Genomic DNA, 17,373 nt, shown 5'->3' with positions numbered 1-17,373 from the left:
TGCTATGGGGAATAGTGGCACAACCTGCAAATAAACACTTATGATTAATCTTTACACATCCATGTTCTCAATTGCATAAAGAGCAAGAGTATTGATGGTACACAAAGACAATTAATTCCACTTAATGTTATATTGTTCTAGGCACATCCATGTTCTCAATTGCATAAAGAGCAAGATTATTGATGGTACACAAAGAGGGTTAATGCCTCTTACTGCTATATTGTTCCACCTGCAAGTTGGCTAAATGGGAAAGATAATGTGAAAAGCTTGAGAGGGAAGTAGATCCACTCTAGAGAGCTTAATCATTAGGGAAAATTTGGACTCTCAAAGGGGCCCTATAAGGAGTTTTGACTTTGCCTCTCTTGTCCAAAGTGAGCAACCTGTGAAGTACATAAACACTTTGTTAAAACCTTGTCAACCAACATATCATTGGAAAGATCTTAGAAGGTAGGTTCTAAATCTCCAAACTCCGACAAATTTGGAGTTGATTTGTAGAAGTTATGGCCTCCACACTGAAGCTGAAATGTTGGGAGAGATTTCATTTATAAGATGGAGTTATCACATCAAAAAATGGGATCTTCTAAAATATAAGGAATCTAATGGCATGCTATATATCAACGGATAGATCTCGATGAGAATATTCTAAATCCAAAAGGTCCGACAAGTTTTAGTTTCATTTGTAAAGTTTTTACCGTGCACCCGTTTTGGATAAGAGAGAGAAAGTCAAAGTTCTTATAGGGCCCCTTTGAGAGTCCAATTTTTTTATAATGGGAGAAGGAGCAAGAAACCTGTTGAGGAAAGAAAGAGGGAAGATCTAGCAGAAGGATATGTTGTAGATCTTCAGTTTTAGGTAGAGATGTGTAGCAAGGTTCATGAAGCAATGAAGAACTTCAACTTGAGAAGAATGCAGCAAGATTGAGGAGAATGCAATAAGCTTGAGGAGGGAAAGGAGGGATGCATTAAGGAAAGGGATGCAACTTGCAAGGTGGAGTGAAGAGAAGTGAGAGACGGTACAGTAGAGGGAGAGGGAGGAAATAATCAACACATTTTTGGAGGGACCCCCTTTTAGGAGAGAGGGGGGGGAGAAACTGGCAGTCATCACTAAAGAGAGAAAGGATTGGTTTTTACCCCAACTTTTTAGAAAAAAAAGTTTATTTTTTTGAGTTTTTAAGAAATTTTCTCTTTATATTTTATAAAAGAGTACAAATTTGACCACTTACTTAGGCCCTACCATACCCACCATTTCAGTCCACATGGCATCCACCCATTTGCCCCTTCCATAATCTCCTTTTTAATCCCAAGGCAAATAAAGAGACCCACTTAGACCCCATTCCCTTCCTAATGGGGTGTGTGTGTGTGTGTGTGTGTGTGTGTGTGTGTGTGTGTGTGAGAGAGAGAGAGAGAGAGAGAGAGAGAGAGGAGGAGGAGGAGAAGAAGAGAATTTTAACGTTGTAGGAAACTATTCAAGAGACTTCAGCTCGACACAATCACCAGTACCTGAGATAGAGAGAGTGTGAGAGAGGGAGTCTCATTTGACGTTTTCTATAGGTGGATATGTCTGCATAAAGAGAGACAAAGAGAGAGAGAGGGAGGGAGAGGAGAAGGCAGAGAGTGAGTGAGTGTCGTAGAGCATAAGATCATAGCCTCTGCATGCTCTCTTGGCCAGTGTTGGGTGGCGGGCAATCCAAACTTTGAATTTTTTTCTCAGCCCGATAAGAACTGACTGCATGCGGTCAACCCACTTGCCACATGGTGCGGCTACAGCCCGTGTGAATTCTCAACCTAATCGCGACAGTGTTGGCAACATAGTTCGATTGGAGTACAGAGCATGAAGGTAGCACCTCCATGTACAGATGCCCTATTAGAAATTATACCAAGAAAAAAAATGTAACATCTTTTGATAGAAACACAACACAAGTCTCTCTCTCTCTCTCTCAACAATTCAACATGAATGCAGCTCTAGTTAGAGCTGAGTCCCCCTATGCCTTAGTTATACTGGAGTCGGGTCACACCATGGCCAAGTGCGGGGAGTGTGGGTAGACATTTTCAGAAAATGAGGAAAAAAAAGGGATCATTTTAGAGTGGGAACGATAACCCCAGTACCACTTTGGAAAAGAGAGTTATTAAGCTAAGAGCCCCATCCTACCTAGGGTCTCTGGAAGCTATAGGGACTATAAGCACTCTAAAGAGCTATCACACACCAAAAAGCTGAGCGCTTATGGAGCTTAGAGACTCGCCTTCAACATGCATTGTAGCCCCTTCAAGAATTCTGCATTCAAGCAATACTTGCAGCGCATCAAGTATGCAGACACTGAGCCGGAGTATGGGACGGGTGATGGTAGGTCACAGAATCTGATTTAGATCTGACATTGTTGATGAGCAGAGTTTCCCACATGTAGCTATGTGTTGAACGTGCTGAAAAGATTTATTAAATGCCATCTATGGTGCCTTAGCTTCTTGAATTGTAGATGTTGCAAACCCTTGACGTGATGGGCCTCTATGTTTACGTTCAAGAGAAGCTCTCCTTATTTCTAGAAAAGGTAGACCAATGAGAAAGGAGAATCTTGCACACATGCTTTCTTACATTCTAGATGGCTTTTCTTCCTCAAGTGGGTGTGCAACCCTCTATTACAACTACCCCCACTAATCCCACTACCCCTCAATGCAACCCATCCCTTAGTAGGATTAATCTAATATTACTATAATCCACTCAAGCATGATTTAAGCCAATTTAACAAGACTTGGGAAATAAGATATTAAAAAATAGAAATTCTCTAAATCATGTTCCACTCTTTTCTTGTTTTAAGAAAGAGACTTTTTAAATTATTGGCTTTCTAAAAACGCCTTAGAGGAGAGTTGGGTTAGCTATACTTTCAATGTTTTCAGTGAAGATTGAGACTAACCTAAATTAAATGTCACTTCAATTTTAAAATAGTAAATCGATCTTTTTATTTCACCTTTCATTTCAAATTCTGACATGTCTTGACTTTTCTTTCATTCTAAACATTAATTCTAGTCAATATTCAAATAAGTCTCTCTTATTAAGCGGTCTTCGGTTGATTTTCTCCTCACAAAGAAGCGAACCAAAAATAGTAGCACAAATTTGCAAAATTTTTGAACTATTTTTTCACATATTTATCGTTTTTTTTCCCTTTACCATGGTTTGCAATCGACTAATCTTGATTTTCAACCGACTCAAGGCTAAGCTGAGGCAATCCTTTCCCGAACACTGAATTTCCAATGAAACTCAAGCTAATGACTTTATCACTTTCTTATTTTTTTTAAAAGCCACCCTGACCCTTTCACTTGTTTTTTTTTTAAAGTGGGACATGTTTTTGCTTTCAAAAAGAAGGCAGAGAGTTGAGTTGGGTTAGGCATACTTTCAATGTTTTCAGTGATGATTGAGACTTACATTAAATGTTATGTCAATTTTAAAATAGCAAATGGATCTTTTTATTTCACTTTCATTTGATATCGTGACATGTCTTTACTTTTCTTGCATTCTATTGTTTTAGAATGTTAAAGTGAAACTTCACTTGCATAATTCTAAGTTCTTTTTGGCTTTCTAAAAAGAAACCCATAGTATTGTGTTGGACATATCTTTACTTTTCTTGCGTTCTATTGTTTTAGAATGCTAAAGTGAAGCTTCGCCTTGCATAATTTTAGTGAATTTTAGGCACACACACATACATATATGTTTTTTTTTGCATTCTATTGTTTTAGAATGCTAAAGTGAGCTTCACCTTGCATAATTCTAATAAATTCTATACACACATACACACATATATTAATTAGTTCTTTTCATTTCACAACTTCACCTGGCTTTACATTTCTTGCATTTTATAGATTGCTTTCGATCAGTGTTAACATTCGAGAAAGTCTCTTTTATTAAGCAGCTACTGATCGAGTTTTTTCCTCACAAAGAAGAAAACCGGAAATACTAGCAGAAATTTTGAGCTTTGCAAAAATTTTGGACGACTTTCTCACGTATTTCATCGGTTTTTCTTTCGTTTACCATGGTTTGCAGCTAGCTAGTCTCGATTTTCGATCGGCTCAAGAGTAAGCTAAGGTAATCTTTTTCCGAACACTGATACCCTAACAATTTTATCACTTTCTTATTGTTTTTGAAAGCCGTCGTGACCCTTTCACTAGTTTTTAAAACGTGTTAAAACGTGGGACAACTATAGAAATCTCTTAATACAAAGGGGGACCCGGCTCCTAGTATAATTAGCTTGAAAGTGGTTCTTAACTGCGTGCGGCTTCAAATAGCTGCTTCTTCGTGTTCGAAGGCTCGGTGCGTGTTGGGTCCGCGTTGTCCCAGCTATAAATTTGCTAGGAGCTCTCAGATTTTTCCATAGCCAGACCTCCCCCAGATTGCCCCCTCTCTCTCCTCGCTCACATACACCATTTCTTCTTTGTGAAGCACTCAGATCCACCTGCACCCTAGGAATTCCCAACTCTCACACGATGGGTCATCATCATCATGAGCATGAGCATCACCATGGCGGACATCATCAGCATGGACACTATGATCCCAGCTACGGGTATGGCGTCCCCCCTCCTGCTGCAGGCTATTACCCTCCCCTCCCCCCTGTGTACGGCGCAGCACCTCCACCCTACGGCTATTCTGCCCCCGACCCCTATGCTGTGCAGCCATTTCAGCCCTACGCTGCCTATCCTCCTCCTCACAACCCTGCTTATCAGCATGACCAATTGGACCATGCCATCTCAGATCAACATCGTCATAGCCGCAATGAGCACATGGCAGAGGTTGGCGCGGTAGCTGCAGGGGCATTTGCCATGGTATGTGTTCGGATCTGGTTTCTGGTTTCCGTGCTGATGTTGTGAAGCTTAGTAGAATCAAGATCCATGGGTAATTTTAAGGAAGTGAAACAGGAGAAATTATTGTTTCCATTTACCATGCAAGAAAGTATTTGCATATGTGTGTATTGGAGAGAGAGAGAGAGAGAGAGAGAGAGAGAGATTGTAATGCGGTAGGAGACGTCGATGATCCATCCGACCATTCATGACCTCATATGTAAAAGAGAGAGAGAGAGAGAGAGAGAGAGAGAGAGAGAGACGAAAGCGTTTGCCTTCGGTTTCTGGGTGCATAGTCCTGGTCGTTCTTCTTGTATACTTTTTTGGTGTATGAGGGGAGCGGCCGGGCGTGCCCTACCCGACTCCGAAAAGAGAGAGAGAGAGAGAGAGAGAGAGAGAGACCCCTTTTGGGTCATGCCATTTGTTTAGCCCTCTTTCTTATTTAACATGATATTACTTATGTGGCAGTATGAAGCACATGAGGCCAAGGTGGACCCACTCCATGCCAATAGGCACAAGCTGGAGGCAGAGGTGGCAGGTGTGGCCGCATTGGGATCGGCAGCGTATGCTTTCCACGAGCACCATGAAAAGAAAAAGGATGAGCACCTCATTGCTAATTTTAATGGATACCAAGGGGGAGGTTATGAACATCATCATCAGAAGCACCATCACTTTGGGTAAAATTAGAGAGGTTTACTAGGTGTCTATGAGTAAAGGTATTTATTGTACATAGAATACTCAGCAAGGGATTGCTGGACTCTGCATGTTTTGTGCTCTTTTTTATTGGTGTCCCTTAAGCTTTATGACAATGTAGCATTTACAAATACTTAGGTGAAAGGGTGGATGATACTAGTGCTCTTATAATTTGTTTTTTGAGCAGTGTAGCTCTATTGTACTCTTGTTAATAGCAAATTATTGATAACAGATCTATATACATCTAATGCTTCAGTTTTGACCGGCCCATCATCCCTCAACTTCTCTCGATGTTTTTTTGAGCATTGAACAACCTGTGACATTGCTAGGGCCATTTCTACCTCCCTATTGTCGATGTTCTTGCTAAGGATCGTACCAGTAGCATTTTTTTCATCATGCACACTATTGCCAAATTGTGGATAGGCTTGCACACACCTTTATCATGGATGGAAAAAGCAAAAAATTGCACCGAGTTCACCACTTTGCAGCTTAGTTCAAAATGAAGAACAATTCAGCAGCTTTGATGAGCTAACAAGGCTAGATGGACTTCTATAGAGCCTCAGCAATGTTGTGCAAGCTCAATTGTGAATGCCACATATCGGCATTAAGTGCTTTGAAGGAGTGAGTTGAGCACTTCTTAGGGAACGATGCATGGGGGACAAGACATGGTCATTTACAGTTGATTACATTTTGCAAAAGCAATGTGCTTGTGGTTGGGCTTAGATTCTTACTACCATAGTTAGGTGTTTAACACTCGCACTAATTATGTCGAGATTTTCTCAGCAAATTTATTTAGGGACCGCTCTTGTTTCATGAGTATTGTAGGTAGCTTCTTGCATCATTCCACTTCAACAAAACACAGATATGAGTAACATATTGGGTGACTAAGAGTGAGGCAAACCAATGAGTATGTTGATCAACAAACCAACTATATGTTGGCTTGGAGACATTTCTGAACCCTCAATATGTTAGTTCGGAAACTTTTGTAGATCATGCGGACAGGGAAGACAACATTCAAAGAGGCTTGGAACACCTTAAACATCATCTTTGGAGTGAGAGAGAGAGAGAGAGAGAGAGTATGGATTGTAAAGCTAAACTCCACATAATTTTTGCATTGCAAAATTAATTGAGAATATAGTACAAACTTTACAGCTCATCCGTCCCCTCAATCACAGGCACCATGTCATCAATTTCTTCAACATCTGAACATATATCTTCCGGGTTCCATTCCATTTCATCATCAAAGTTGAGCTCATTTTCAACTGCTTCGTGTGTTTGGAAGCGCCCAAAGCTTTCTTCTGTGGCACGTGTGGCTAACTTCGCAGGCTTATGCATAAGTCGCATGTTACAAAAGACATACACCAAGTCCGCAGCTCGTTTAGAACTTAATCGACTTTGTTTTTTAGTATGCATGAAAGCGAATGAAGACCAGTTTCTTTCACAATTACCACTTGAGGCGGCAACAGACAATACTCTCATAGCCACATGTTGAAGTTCCACTTTTTCTCTACCCGTACTCTTTCCACCAAATTGGTGCGCTCATCGTCTTGATAGCATCTATATGCCAAGGATCCCCAAACATTCCCTCTCTACTAGTATATGCCATCTTTTGTGTATATGTCACCTGTCCATCCACATTGCTTAATAGTTGAGCACACACTTTCTTGAAATCACTGATCACTTCATTGTTTGAAGATTGCTTGTGCATCTAGAACTTGGGATCTAACACAAAACCTGCTCCATGTAAAGGAGTATGCAACTTCTCCCGTCGTCTTTTGATAAATGTCATCATCATGGCTTTCTCTTTTTCTATATAAGATGTACTATCTTTAACTTGCGAGTGGCTTCATGCATGTACCAGTAAACCCGTCCAAAGATAGAGGCTTCTTTGTCCACTAATCGTATCAGATGAGTGAAAGGTTTTGTGACAGTAACTATTTTGTCTACATTTCTCCAAAAAACAGGAGAGTTTACAAGTTGATAGCATTTGGAAGTAGCAGGTTCATACTTGGGATATTTATCAAGCCAAATGTCCCATCTTCTATCTGCCATTGTTTCAACAAGGGCTGATTTTACCCGCTGCAGTGTGGAGATAACGTAATATGCTGTCATGGTTCACACAAAAAATCCGTTTTTTTTTTTTGGGACTTTGTTCTAAACAAAGCGTAAGAAAATGAATGCTCTCTTATAAATTTCACCAAGTGGTTTGCATCTAAAAGAGTTTGCTTAATAGAAGGAACTTTTCCAAAGTCCTTTAAGAGCAAATTCAAAGTGTGAGCAGCACATGGAACCCATGTAATCTCTGGATACTTTTCTTTAATTGCTTTTCCAACTGCTTTGTAGTTAGATGCATTATCTGTGACAATGGCTGTCACATATTTAGGTCCCCCTGCTCTTCTAATCGAACGCTCATAAACACCAGCAAGATATCCACTAGTTTTTCCTTTCAGGGATGTATCAATCGCTTCAAGAAAGATGGCACCTCTTGCACAAATCAACATCACATTAATCAATGGTTTCTTCTGGCAATTTGTCCAACCATCTAGAGCAATTGTGCATCCATACGCCGGCACAAAATCAAGAGTTGTGCGCTGTAAAATATTCTATGATGTTGTTTTTACTTTATCTAAATATTCTGTACGCATCTTATTATAATCAGGAACCACAAAACCCTTCTTTGCCATGCTCATTAAAGCATCTTTGAAGATAGGATTTCAAATGACATTAAAAGGAATTCCACATGCAACAAATGCTTGAGTCCACTTAAGATGGAGTTCAAGCAGCCATTGCTTCCCAAATGCCTGTTGCAAAGTAGGATCACTTGGTGCAAATTCTCCTCTAGTCCATGCTTCACTTCGACTTATGTTAGCAGTAGAGCTTCCGGTAGAATTAGAGCTACATTCCCAGCAAAGGATGAATGACATCCTCCTTGACCTGAAGTAGGAGTCAAGTGAGGGTTTTGATCATTCTCGAGTGTCATCTCGATATCCCTAGCCATAGATGGAGCCATCATTTTGGGACCTCCCTTTTTTTTTCCCTCAAGAACTCTCTTTGCCTTGAGCGCCCACTCGGGAAATTTTTCAGCAATACCTCTTGGGGGGTTTTTGCAAGCTGCCACGTTTCCAGGAACTTTGAAAACATGTTCTTTTATCCTATGAGCATTTCCACTAAAATTATGGCCGCAGGTCTTACACCTCAGCTTTGATGTAGTCTTCCCACTAGCCAATTCATCTACGTAGTTCCACTCGTATCCTTTCATCATCTTCTTCAGATATGCAAACTCAAACAGAACTAGTTACTAAAGACACATCTAAAATCAAACTCTAATACCATTTATATTACTTTATTCATAAACGTCTTCAACTTATTTAAATTATAAATACCAAAAATAATTTTTTCTCAAGTGTGAGCATTCACTTTACACCTGAATCATGATAAATAAATCGCTTAATCTATCTCAATAACTTCCAAGTGTGAGTAAACTCTACACAAAGCAAGATATCTTTAAAAGACCTATCTAAATTACCTCCAAGTGTGAGTGTAACTCTACAGATGGCAAACAATCAAAATTCACTTTACTATGTAAATCTCTTCTAGGTGTGAGAATACCTCTACACAAAGAGAGAGATTATTATTTAATCTACCTAAATTGTTTGTACTATGAGTATTACTTTACACATGACAGTCAATCATTAGATAAATCTAACGTAAGTTACTTCCAGGTGTGAACATAGTTCAACCCACAACAAGTAACTCTTAACTTTAACTATTTAACTAAAGTTACTTCTAAGTGTGAACATAGTTCAACACAAAGCAAATAACTGCTAACTATAACTACCTTGAATCACCTCCAAGTGTGATTTTCCTCTACACAAGGCAAGTAATCATTAACTATCTTACTTAACTTACCTCTCGGTGTAAGGTATACTTCACACAGAGCAAGTAACTCAAAACTCCAAAGCCTAAAAAAATAAATATATCCAAGCTCTAAATTTTCACTAGAAAAAATATGGCTAAATTTAAACTAGCATTTTTATATTTTTCTTCGTGTTGTAAAGCTCCCCTATAGGTGAGATGAGGGAAGAGAGATCAATGGAATGAGCAAAACAATCAGTTTCAGTGTATATAAACAAATTTATTTCGATCTAATTAATATTTTGATCAAACTAATATTTAGATCGAATTAATATTTTGATCGAAATGCTGAGAAATTCTACGATACGATGTTTTTGTCTGATGTGGCACCGTATAATACGGTCGAATAAAGATGGGTGTCGTATAATAGGCCCGTTTGAGGCGTATTATACGTACACCATATAACGTACAATGCAACTTAGGGTTAGAGAGGGGTGTCACCTTGGTCGTTTTGGCAATATTCCTGGCTACTTGGTGTGAATAGTCCTCCTTCATTTTCGTAGGACCCTCCTCGGTGTTTTGATATGAACGATGGGAATTACGATCCTCCACTTTTTGACATGGGACTCGTAGTATCCTGTTTCTTGAAGGTCCTACAAAATGTTGGAAAGCAAACTCAGCCCAATTAAACTGCATGGTTGAAGTGCTTGCAATTTACCGCCTGAATGAATTCTTTTACAAACACCTTTGCAAATGTAGAGTTGATCTCCATGTTGGTTGGGGCCTTTTGGTATGGCCTATAGTGCAGCTGCATCACTTGGTCATATATATCGTTATGTATAGAACTGCATTTAATGCGATATGTACTACGATCCTTTCGCTCTTTGAATACAATGAACCACTCCATATCTGCGATTTTGTCCCACTTCACCAATTTGGGGTCGGAACCATCCATCGAGAGGCCATGAACAACATTGAAATCTTCTGCTACAGTACAAAATTTCTCCTGCACTTGGATGTTGAGCTTGGGAGCTTTCCATCTACCTACACACCCCCAGTGTCACAAGATATTACAATGCAAGGCTATCCATGGTAGAAGAAAAAATTTCTATTTATTGGGAAATAATATGTATTTCACATTTCATGCACACAGGAGATAGCCAAACATAGAGAAACAATCAACACCTTACAAAGATTCTTCAAGCAGCCCCACTAGAAAAGTACTCTCGAGTAATTCACAAGCTTGAACCATAACTACTCAGTTCACATATATTGGATATACAACTATATCTTCTTAATATCAAGCGCGCGTGCGCACACACACACATACACACAAACACACACACATAAATACATACAATATCTATTAGTACCATTAGCATATCCAGATAATAACTAGCATGAAAGCGCACAAGTATCTTTTGAAAAAAATATACGCAATGCCACCAAAGAGCTACTAACCCTTTACCATGGCACAAGCAACCACATCATTAGCGGATGAATGATGGACGGGATAGGGGACGGAAGATGGCTCCAAGCAAGGCACAACTGAAGTATTAATAAAAAACAAGTCATATGGCTTTTTTGGTAATCCTTTCCCGTATGGAACAATTTTTTATTTTTGGTGAAAGTCATAAAAAATGTACAAACCTTTGAATAAGTAAATAAATTCCCACTATGGTAAAGACATTATTTTTTTGCATAATTAAAGGAAATGGATAATCCTAAATGGCTAAGGGGGTATTTTTAGCAACCTCCGATGGGTGGCTATACTTTCCCAAGAATACTACTTGCACATGCTCAGTTAATCCACCGTTTGCAAGGCTTCTTATATAAATAAGCGTTATGCGCATGAAACTGGAACTCAAGCAGCATTGTGTAGGTTTTGAGAAGCACACAAGCACTCAATATTTCCACCAGATAACACACAAAATTGCAGTAAGTTGCAGTAAGAGCACACATCTCCCTTTACTTGCTGCACAATGTCCTCCTCACCATAACATAAGCCCCTTGGGCTGGCTACATGCAGTGTGTCTCTCTCTATCTCACCCTACGAGCTACGAGTGGCTCTTGGCGTGCTGCGCAACCTCCTAATCACCATAACAACTACTCCTTAGCCTGCCTGTGCAACCTCTTTCTCATCCCAACCAGCTACAACAGACACGCACATCAACCAACAAAAGCAAAAGCTGGGCTATGAGCATCCAATTACAAACGGACGAGCATCTAAACGGTATATTACAAAAGGTAACGAATGGTTTTTGCCGCACACACACAAGGGAAGGCATTTTTCATAACGAATTATACACACAAAGGGTTTTAGGAGCATAATACGCAAGATAGTTTGGTTGTTTTCTCTCCCAAAATCACACACATAGTTAGATATACATGGGAGGATGTTTCCACACACATTTACACACATATAAAGGCTATGTTTATAGCCATCACTATAAGTATGGCACTAATAATGCGTTGTCACATCACAAAAATGTTGAAATACCGATTTATTCATAGGTATATAAACATAAACTCACACATGTATACACATGCACATGCATGATTATAAAAAGTGTTTTATTGTAGGATTCCACACACATATGCATATACACAAAAGTACACAATACATATATGGAAAGTTTTTACATAACACATATGCACTTAAATATACAATCATAGTGTAGCATTAACGTAAGCATAGAGGATAATACTGATAAAACATAGTAATCATCATCATCATAAAGCTAATAACTATCAAAAAATATCATTCTAAGGGATTAGCAATGACGGAATTGCCGATTCTTGGACAATAAGTATGTACAAGAGAGATAACACAGATGAGGACAACAAGTAATAACCAGGTACTGCGATACATGTGCTTTACTTACATAAGCATTGGTTATGACAACCTCCTGTGAGGAAGAAAGTCAATGTTTACTTCACGATTTTTTTGAAAAAAGAGTGATATTACAAACAAAATGCTGCCAAAATTTTTATAAATTAAGAAACTTAACCTTAAAATAGAGAAATATTATAAGTAAACAAAGGTTTTTTTTGACTCTAGATGGTAAAAGGTAAGGGCATATGCCATAGAATGTAACAATTGGGGGATTCATACATATATATTTAAAAAAACTTCATAAAATGAGGCAAAAGTTAGGACTATTACATAGGATATTAACCACAAATGACTAATTATTGATGGTAAACAGGACTACAGGCAGATGGCTAGCATGAGCATCACTCGGGACATATTTAAGCTACAACAGATTCGAGATAAGCTCATGGCTACACATTGTAGGCAAAAGAAAACCAAGTCAATAGCAATTAGAGACCCTATCTCTAAGAAGCCAGAGCAATAAGTTTATCTACACATCACCATAGTAAAATCTCCATTTTCTTTGAGCGCTATCACACTTCATCACAGTGTAATTGATATAAATGACAGGTGAGGTTTTGCCATCGCGTTCCATTGTGTCTTTACATGTGCGTCCCTCCTCATACTCAGGTATGTCTTGCCCACAAGTGGAGTCAGGTTTGTCAGAGAGCCTATTTCTCTAGAGTCACGTGATGGATAGAACTTTCCAAGGCACTTGATGGGACTCACATCTGTCTACAAAGAAAGCAAGCATGAGAGTTCTATCCATCACAATACATCAACATGCATGGTTTTTCGAGCATCCTCCTATAGGGTATTGTCGACTCCAACAAACTTTTTTGGAGCACAATTTGCAGGGCTGCAGGAGGGGTGCATGACTCTTCTCACTTCAAAGAATGAAACTTGTATGATCAGCTCAAATGACGAGAAGCGCTCGATCAACCACTTTTGCACATTCGAGGAGAGACAATACGACTTTATTTGACTGAAGACTCTGCCCACAAAGTGAGGACATTCTTGGTAAAGCCATATTGAGTGAAGACATGGTGATTTCTACGTGAAAAGCGAGATTTTGACAAGAAACTCTCAAAGGGGAGATTAAAAGTGGAAAATGCCTTTGGTCTTTTGAAGAATAGGTGGCGGATTTTGCGAGATATCAATGTCGATCTTGCTTTCGTGCCCACTGTGATAGGAGCGTGTTGTTTCCTACATAAATTTGTGCAAATCCGAGGCAAGACAGAGCCTCATGATATCAGCAAGATCAACATCCCAACTCCCAAGAGCCGCTTCCCAATTATGGCACGAGATGGCCTTGCGAATAAGGGTAGCCTTATTCCGCCATAGCAGCTTGAGGGTTCAAAACGTAGTAGGTCCAGGTGTAGCAGGTTGTGGATTTAGTAATTATTCTTATTTTTCAAAGTGATCCTGTCTTTTGTTTCAACTAAGGTTTTAACTATGTATCTATAAAGCTTATTTCTAATTTCATGAAGTTGTGTTTTGCAGGGCTTGATGACGATTCAAAGTCTGAGGATTGAGTCATGTCCTACAGGGTTGCATTTTTTTTTCAAGTAGCTTGCTTTATGGATGCAATTGAGCATCACCTCTACTTGTGTACTGCTACAGGGTTTTCATTATGGTTCTCAAGCATTTGCATTTATGGCTTCCAATGAGCATCACCTCTATTTGTGTACGGCTACATGTTTCCATTATGGTTCTCAAGCATTTGTGTTTATGGCTGCCAATGAGTAGAAATGCCGTGCGCTTCATTATCATAGTCAAGGATCCATTTTGGTGCACTTAGAACTACTTATGTTATGGCTGTCAGTCTTTGGTTTATGTGGTTGTTGGTGGACATTGACCTCTTTTATTATCAGGTGTTTTTATATACATTTGGTACAATGTTAATAGGCATTTTTTGTTGGAAAAGGCTATCTTTGTGATGTCTACAATATGTGGTTTGTTGGTTCGCACGAAAACAACAGCATTGAACTGACGTGATCGGACGGCCACATGTGCGCACAAGACGTGGACAGGCAAAATAGGTTTTTTTTTTACCGAACGAATGCATGTGCATGAAATGACAAAAAGTTTGCATCCATTTATTGCACTTTTTTGAGACAAATGGCCAACGAACGGCCTCATGTGCGCTTTACATCCGATGTGGAGGGCGCTCAAAGGGACGACTCGTACTCCTGGACGGTGCTCAAGAGGGAAGTTGAAACGATAAGGATCTAAGGAACGCCTTAGATCTCACCACCTGGATCTAAGGCCTCCCTTTAAAAAAAATTTAAAAAAATAAATAAATATATATATATATATATAGAGATAGATAGATAAGATACATGGGCAATCTCCACAAGCAAAATAGCAAAGAAGGTGTTATACGAAAAAGCAGATGTAAGGGCAAAATAGTATGCTTGGCCTAACATTTTCTTATTCTTATGGGAGAAACTTGATGTGCAATTTGTGAAGGCATGGGATTACTTATGCATGTTTTTTTTTTTGCAAAACTCACAATTGTGGGTGATTGTATTAAAATGTGACCAAGAAGTATATAAATTAGTCTAAAGCCCATGCCGAGCCTTGAGGGACATAGGGCTACATATGAGCTTAGTTAAGAGTACCTAATATCGTGCTATTACAAAGAGTTCAATCCTCTACAAAGCAAGGCATGACCTGATGGCGAGGGTCGCCCTAAGCCAATCATCTGAGTTATGTCTTTTACACCGCATATATTATCTCCTTGCTTTCTTGTACAATCTCTGAGAAGCTAGCCACATAGAGATCGCTATAAAAAACACAATAATTCTTAGACTTCCATATATTGCTAAAGAAACAGTCTGACAATTTGAGTACATATTAGTAGTGCAGAACTTTGAGGCTCTTTGCCACCAAGGCACAAATCCTTCCTGAAAAAACTTTCCATGTTCTTTATATCCATTTGCACATCTTTCTTGCAAGGCCACTAATAGCCAGGCGTTCCATTAAAAGGTGGGGGAGGTCTTTGCTAGCCAGTCTACACCCTGAACATCTATCGGGCCCGATGCCACGTACTTGAATCTTGACACTTGTCGGCAAGGCCCCCCATAGAACCTTCCACTGAAATATCTTCATGCATTGAGGCCACTGTGGATTCCAAATGCTCTTTGTAACCTCCACCCATCGAATCTCCAATAATTGCTTCTTCCACTGATTGTTTAATAGGATGAACCAATCAGTCTCATGTATTAACACTTGGTATATGCCCTTGGTATGGGGTTTAGAGAATTGGCTACTCATGGGATTACTTATGCATGTTATAGGAACTCGTCTTACCATAGTCAAGAATAGAGTTTCTCAAGGGTTGGCCTTACTTGTGCATGTAAATGCCTACAACTACTTGTATATCTTTGAAAGAATTGGCTCTCATCAAGTATTTAGCCAATGACAATTGAACACCAAATGTGGCACATCAAGATACCCTCTTCCTCCCCGTCTAACTTTGGTTGTATAATATATTCCAAGCGTGCATAGCAGTTACATTAAAGAAAAGGCGGTAGGTGGGTTTGGGGGGGGGGGGATGTGGGTTTAAGGTGTATCAAACATGTTTCCCTTGATGGGGGATACCTAGTTGTAAATGCTTATGAAGCATCTTAATCAAAATACTTTGATGACTCCCTAGTGAATACATTGGACTTATTTGGACCTTGACAAGACCCAATTTAACCTACTTGCACTAAAGTGAGGTCAAATTGACTCTAAATTGTATCAAATTTAACCACATTTGATCTGGGGGGGGGGGGGGGTTGTGGTTTTCCACCTCTTAGACATGTAAGTTACCACGTGAGTTCAAATGAATGAGTTTTTTAATTGCCAAAATTTTAAAATTTTAAATGGATTCTATTAATAGAAGGGGCTTTTTAATTGATTTAAGAGAAAAACCGTAAGTTTCTAAAGAAAAAGGGATCATTTTATTACCTTAAACATGTAAGTAAAGGAGTGTTTTTAATACTTTTTGAATGCACGTTATATGAATAGTTTCTTAAAGGTGCACCCCCCTAAAATTTGACCCAATTGAGATCAAATTGATTATAAATAGGGACCCTATTTATATTCAATTTGACCTCAATTGCATCAAAAGACATACAATTACTCCGATATAAGTACCACTCAATCTAATTAAGAGTAATTGAGTACACTATTGCACTTTATGGAACTCAATTATCGAAACTTGAACCTCAATTGGCCAATTATAATCCTTTTTATTAAAGTACATACAATTAAGTGGAATTGAATAGAATTAAATTTGATTGGTTATACCTGCACCCAAATGAGCTTGATAATAAACAAGTACACCTCAAATGGATCTAGTTGGACCCTAATCTTGTAATGGGCCACAAAAGTGGCTGGAGTTGCGATTGGGCCATTGCTACAACATCGCCCTACATTTTGCGTCATTGCTGGGGACCAAAATTCTAAGCTATTGAGAAGAGGATGTTTAGAATAGAGTAATTTCATCGTTTTTTGAGTGTGTGTAACTCAAATTAGTGTCATTTGATGATGTGTGTGCAAGTAATTGAAGATAATTTTTGAGTTATGAATAGCCCAAAGCCCCAATGCCACCCCCAATTTCACTAATTTCTCACTAACCATTACTAATTTTGCATCATTTCCATGCTAATTGTACTAATTTCATGCTAATTTTTACTAACTTTTGAAGTGCGCAAGCGAGAGCGTGTGTGAGTGTGTGTGTGTGCAGCGATGGAGAAGAGAGGAGAAGAGGAGACCTTGTGTTTGCAGGGGCTGAAACTCACTCTCTACATGTGAGCCCCCTTATTCTATTATGTACATAATGAATAAGTATAGTGGGTGGGCACCTGGCCTAACCGGCCACATGGGGCTTTACCCTAACAACCTCCCACGTAAAGGCCAATGTGGCCGTGAGAGAGAAAAGAAAACCGTACAAAACCTGTACAAGCCATCACAAGTATGACCTCAGCCAACACCCATTGGCTCATTGAATCTGTGTGCATCGAGCTCTAATTATAGAGGAAGTATAGAGCGATCGACACCATACTCCTCACCAAAGCCGCACACATTTTGCAGGTATCTCACCATACGCTGCAAAAGTACCCCTATGCTCAAGGCCAACG

The 17,373-nt window shown here is 39.3% G+C and overlaps 1 protein-coding gene across 1 annotated transcript; it reads left to right on the top strand.

The window, feature by feature from the left end:
* Positions 1–4,289: 4,289 nt before the first annotated feature.
* On the top strand, positions 4,290–5,771 carry LOC147438679 (uncharacterized). The gene is made up of 2 exons (XM_086484691.1): positions 4,290–4,803; positions 5,287–5,771. The coding sequence occupies exons 1-2, from the start codon at positions 4,468–4,470 to the stop codon at positions 5,497–5,499; spliced, it is 549 nt and encodes a 182-aa protein (XP_086340817.1). The 5' UTR covers positions 4,290–4,467; the 3' UTR covers positions 5,500–5,771.
* Positions 5,772–17,373: the final 11,602 nt, after the last annotated feature.

Source organism: Adiantum capillus-veneris, chromosome 16, assembly GCF_014529385.1.
Source record: "Adiantum capillus-veneris isolate H3 chromosome 16, ASM1452938v2, whole genome shotgun sequence".
NCBI lineage: Eukaryota > Viridiplantae > Streptophyta > Polypodiopsida > Polypodiales > Pteridaceae > Adiantum > Adiantum capillus-veneris.
The sequence above is the reverse complement of the archived record's forward strand: the minus strand, read 5'-3'. Positions and strand labels throughout refer to the sequence as shown.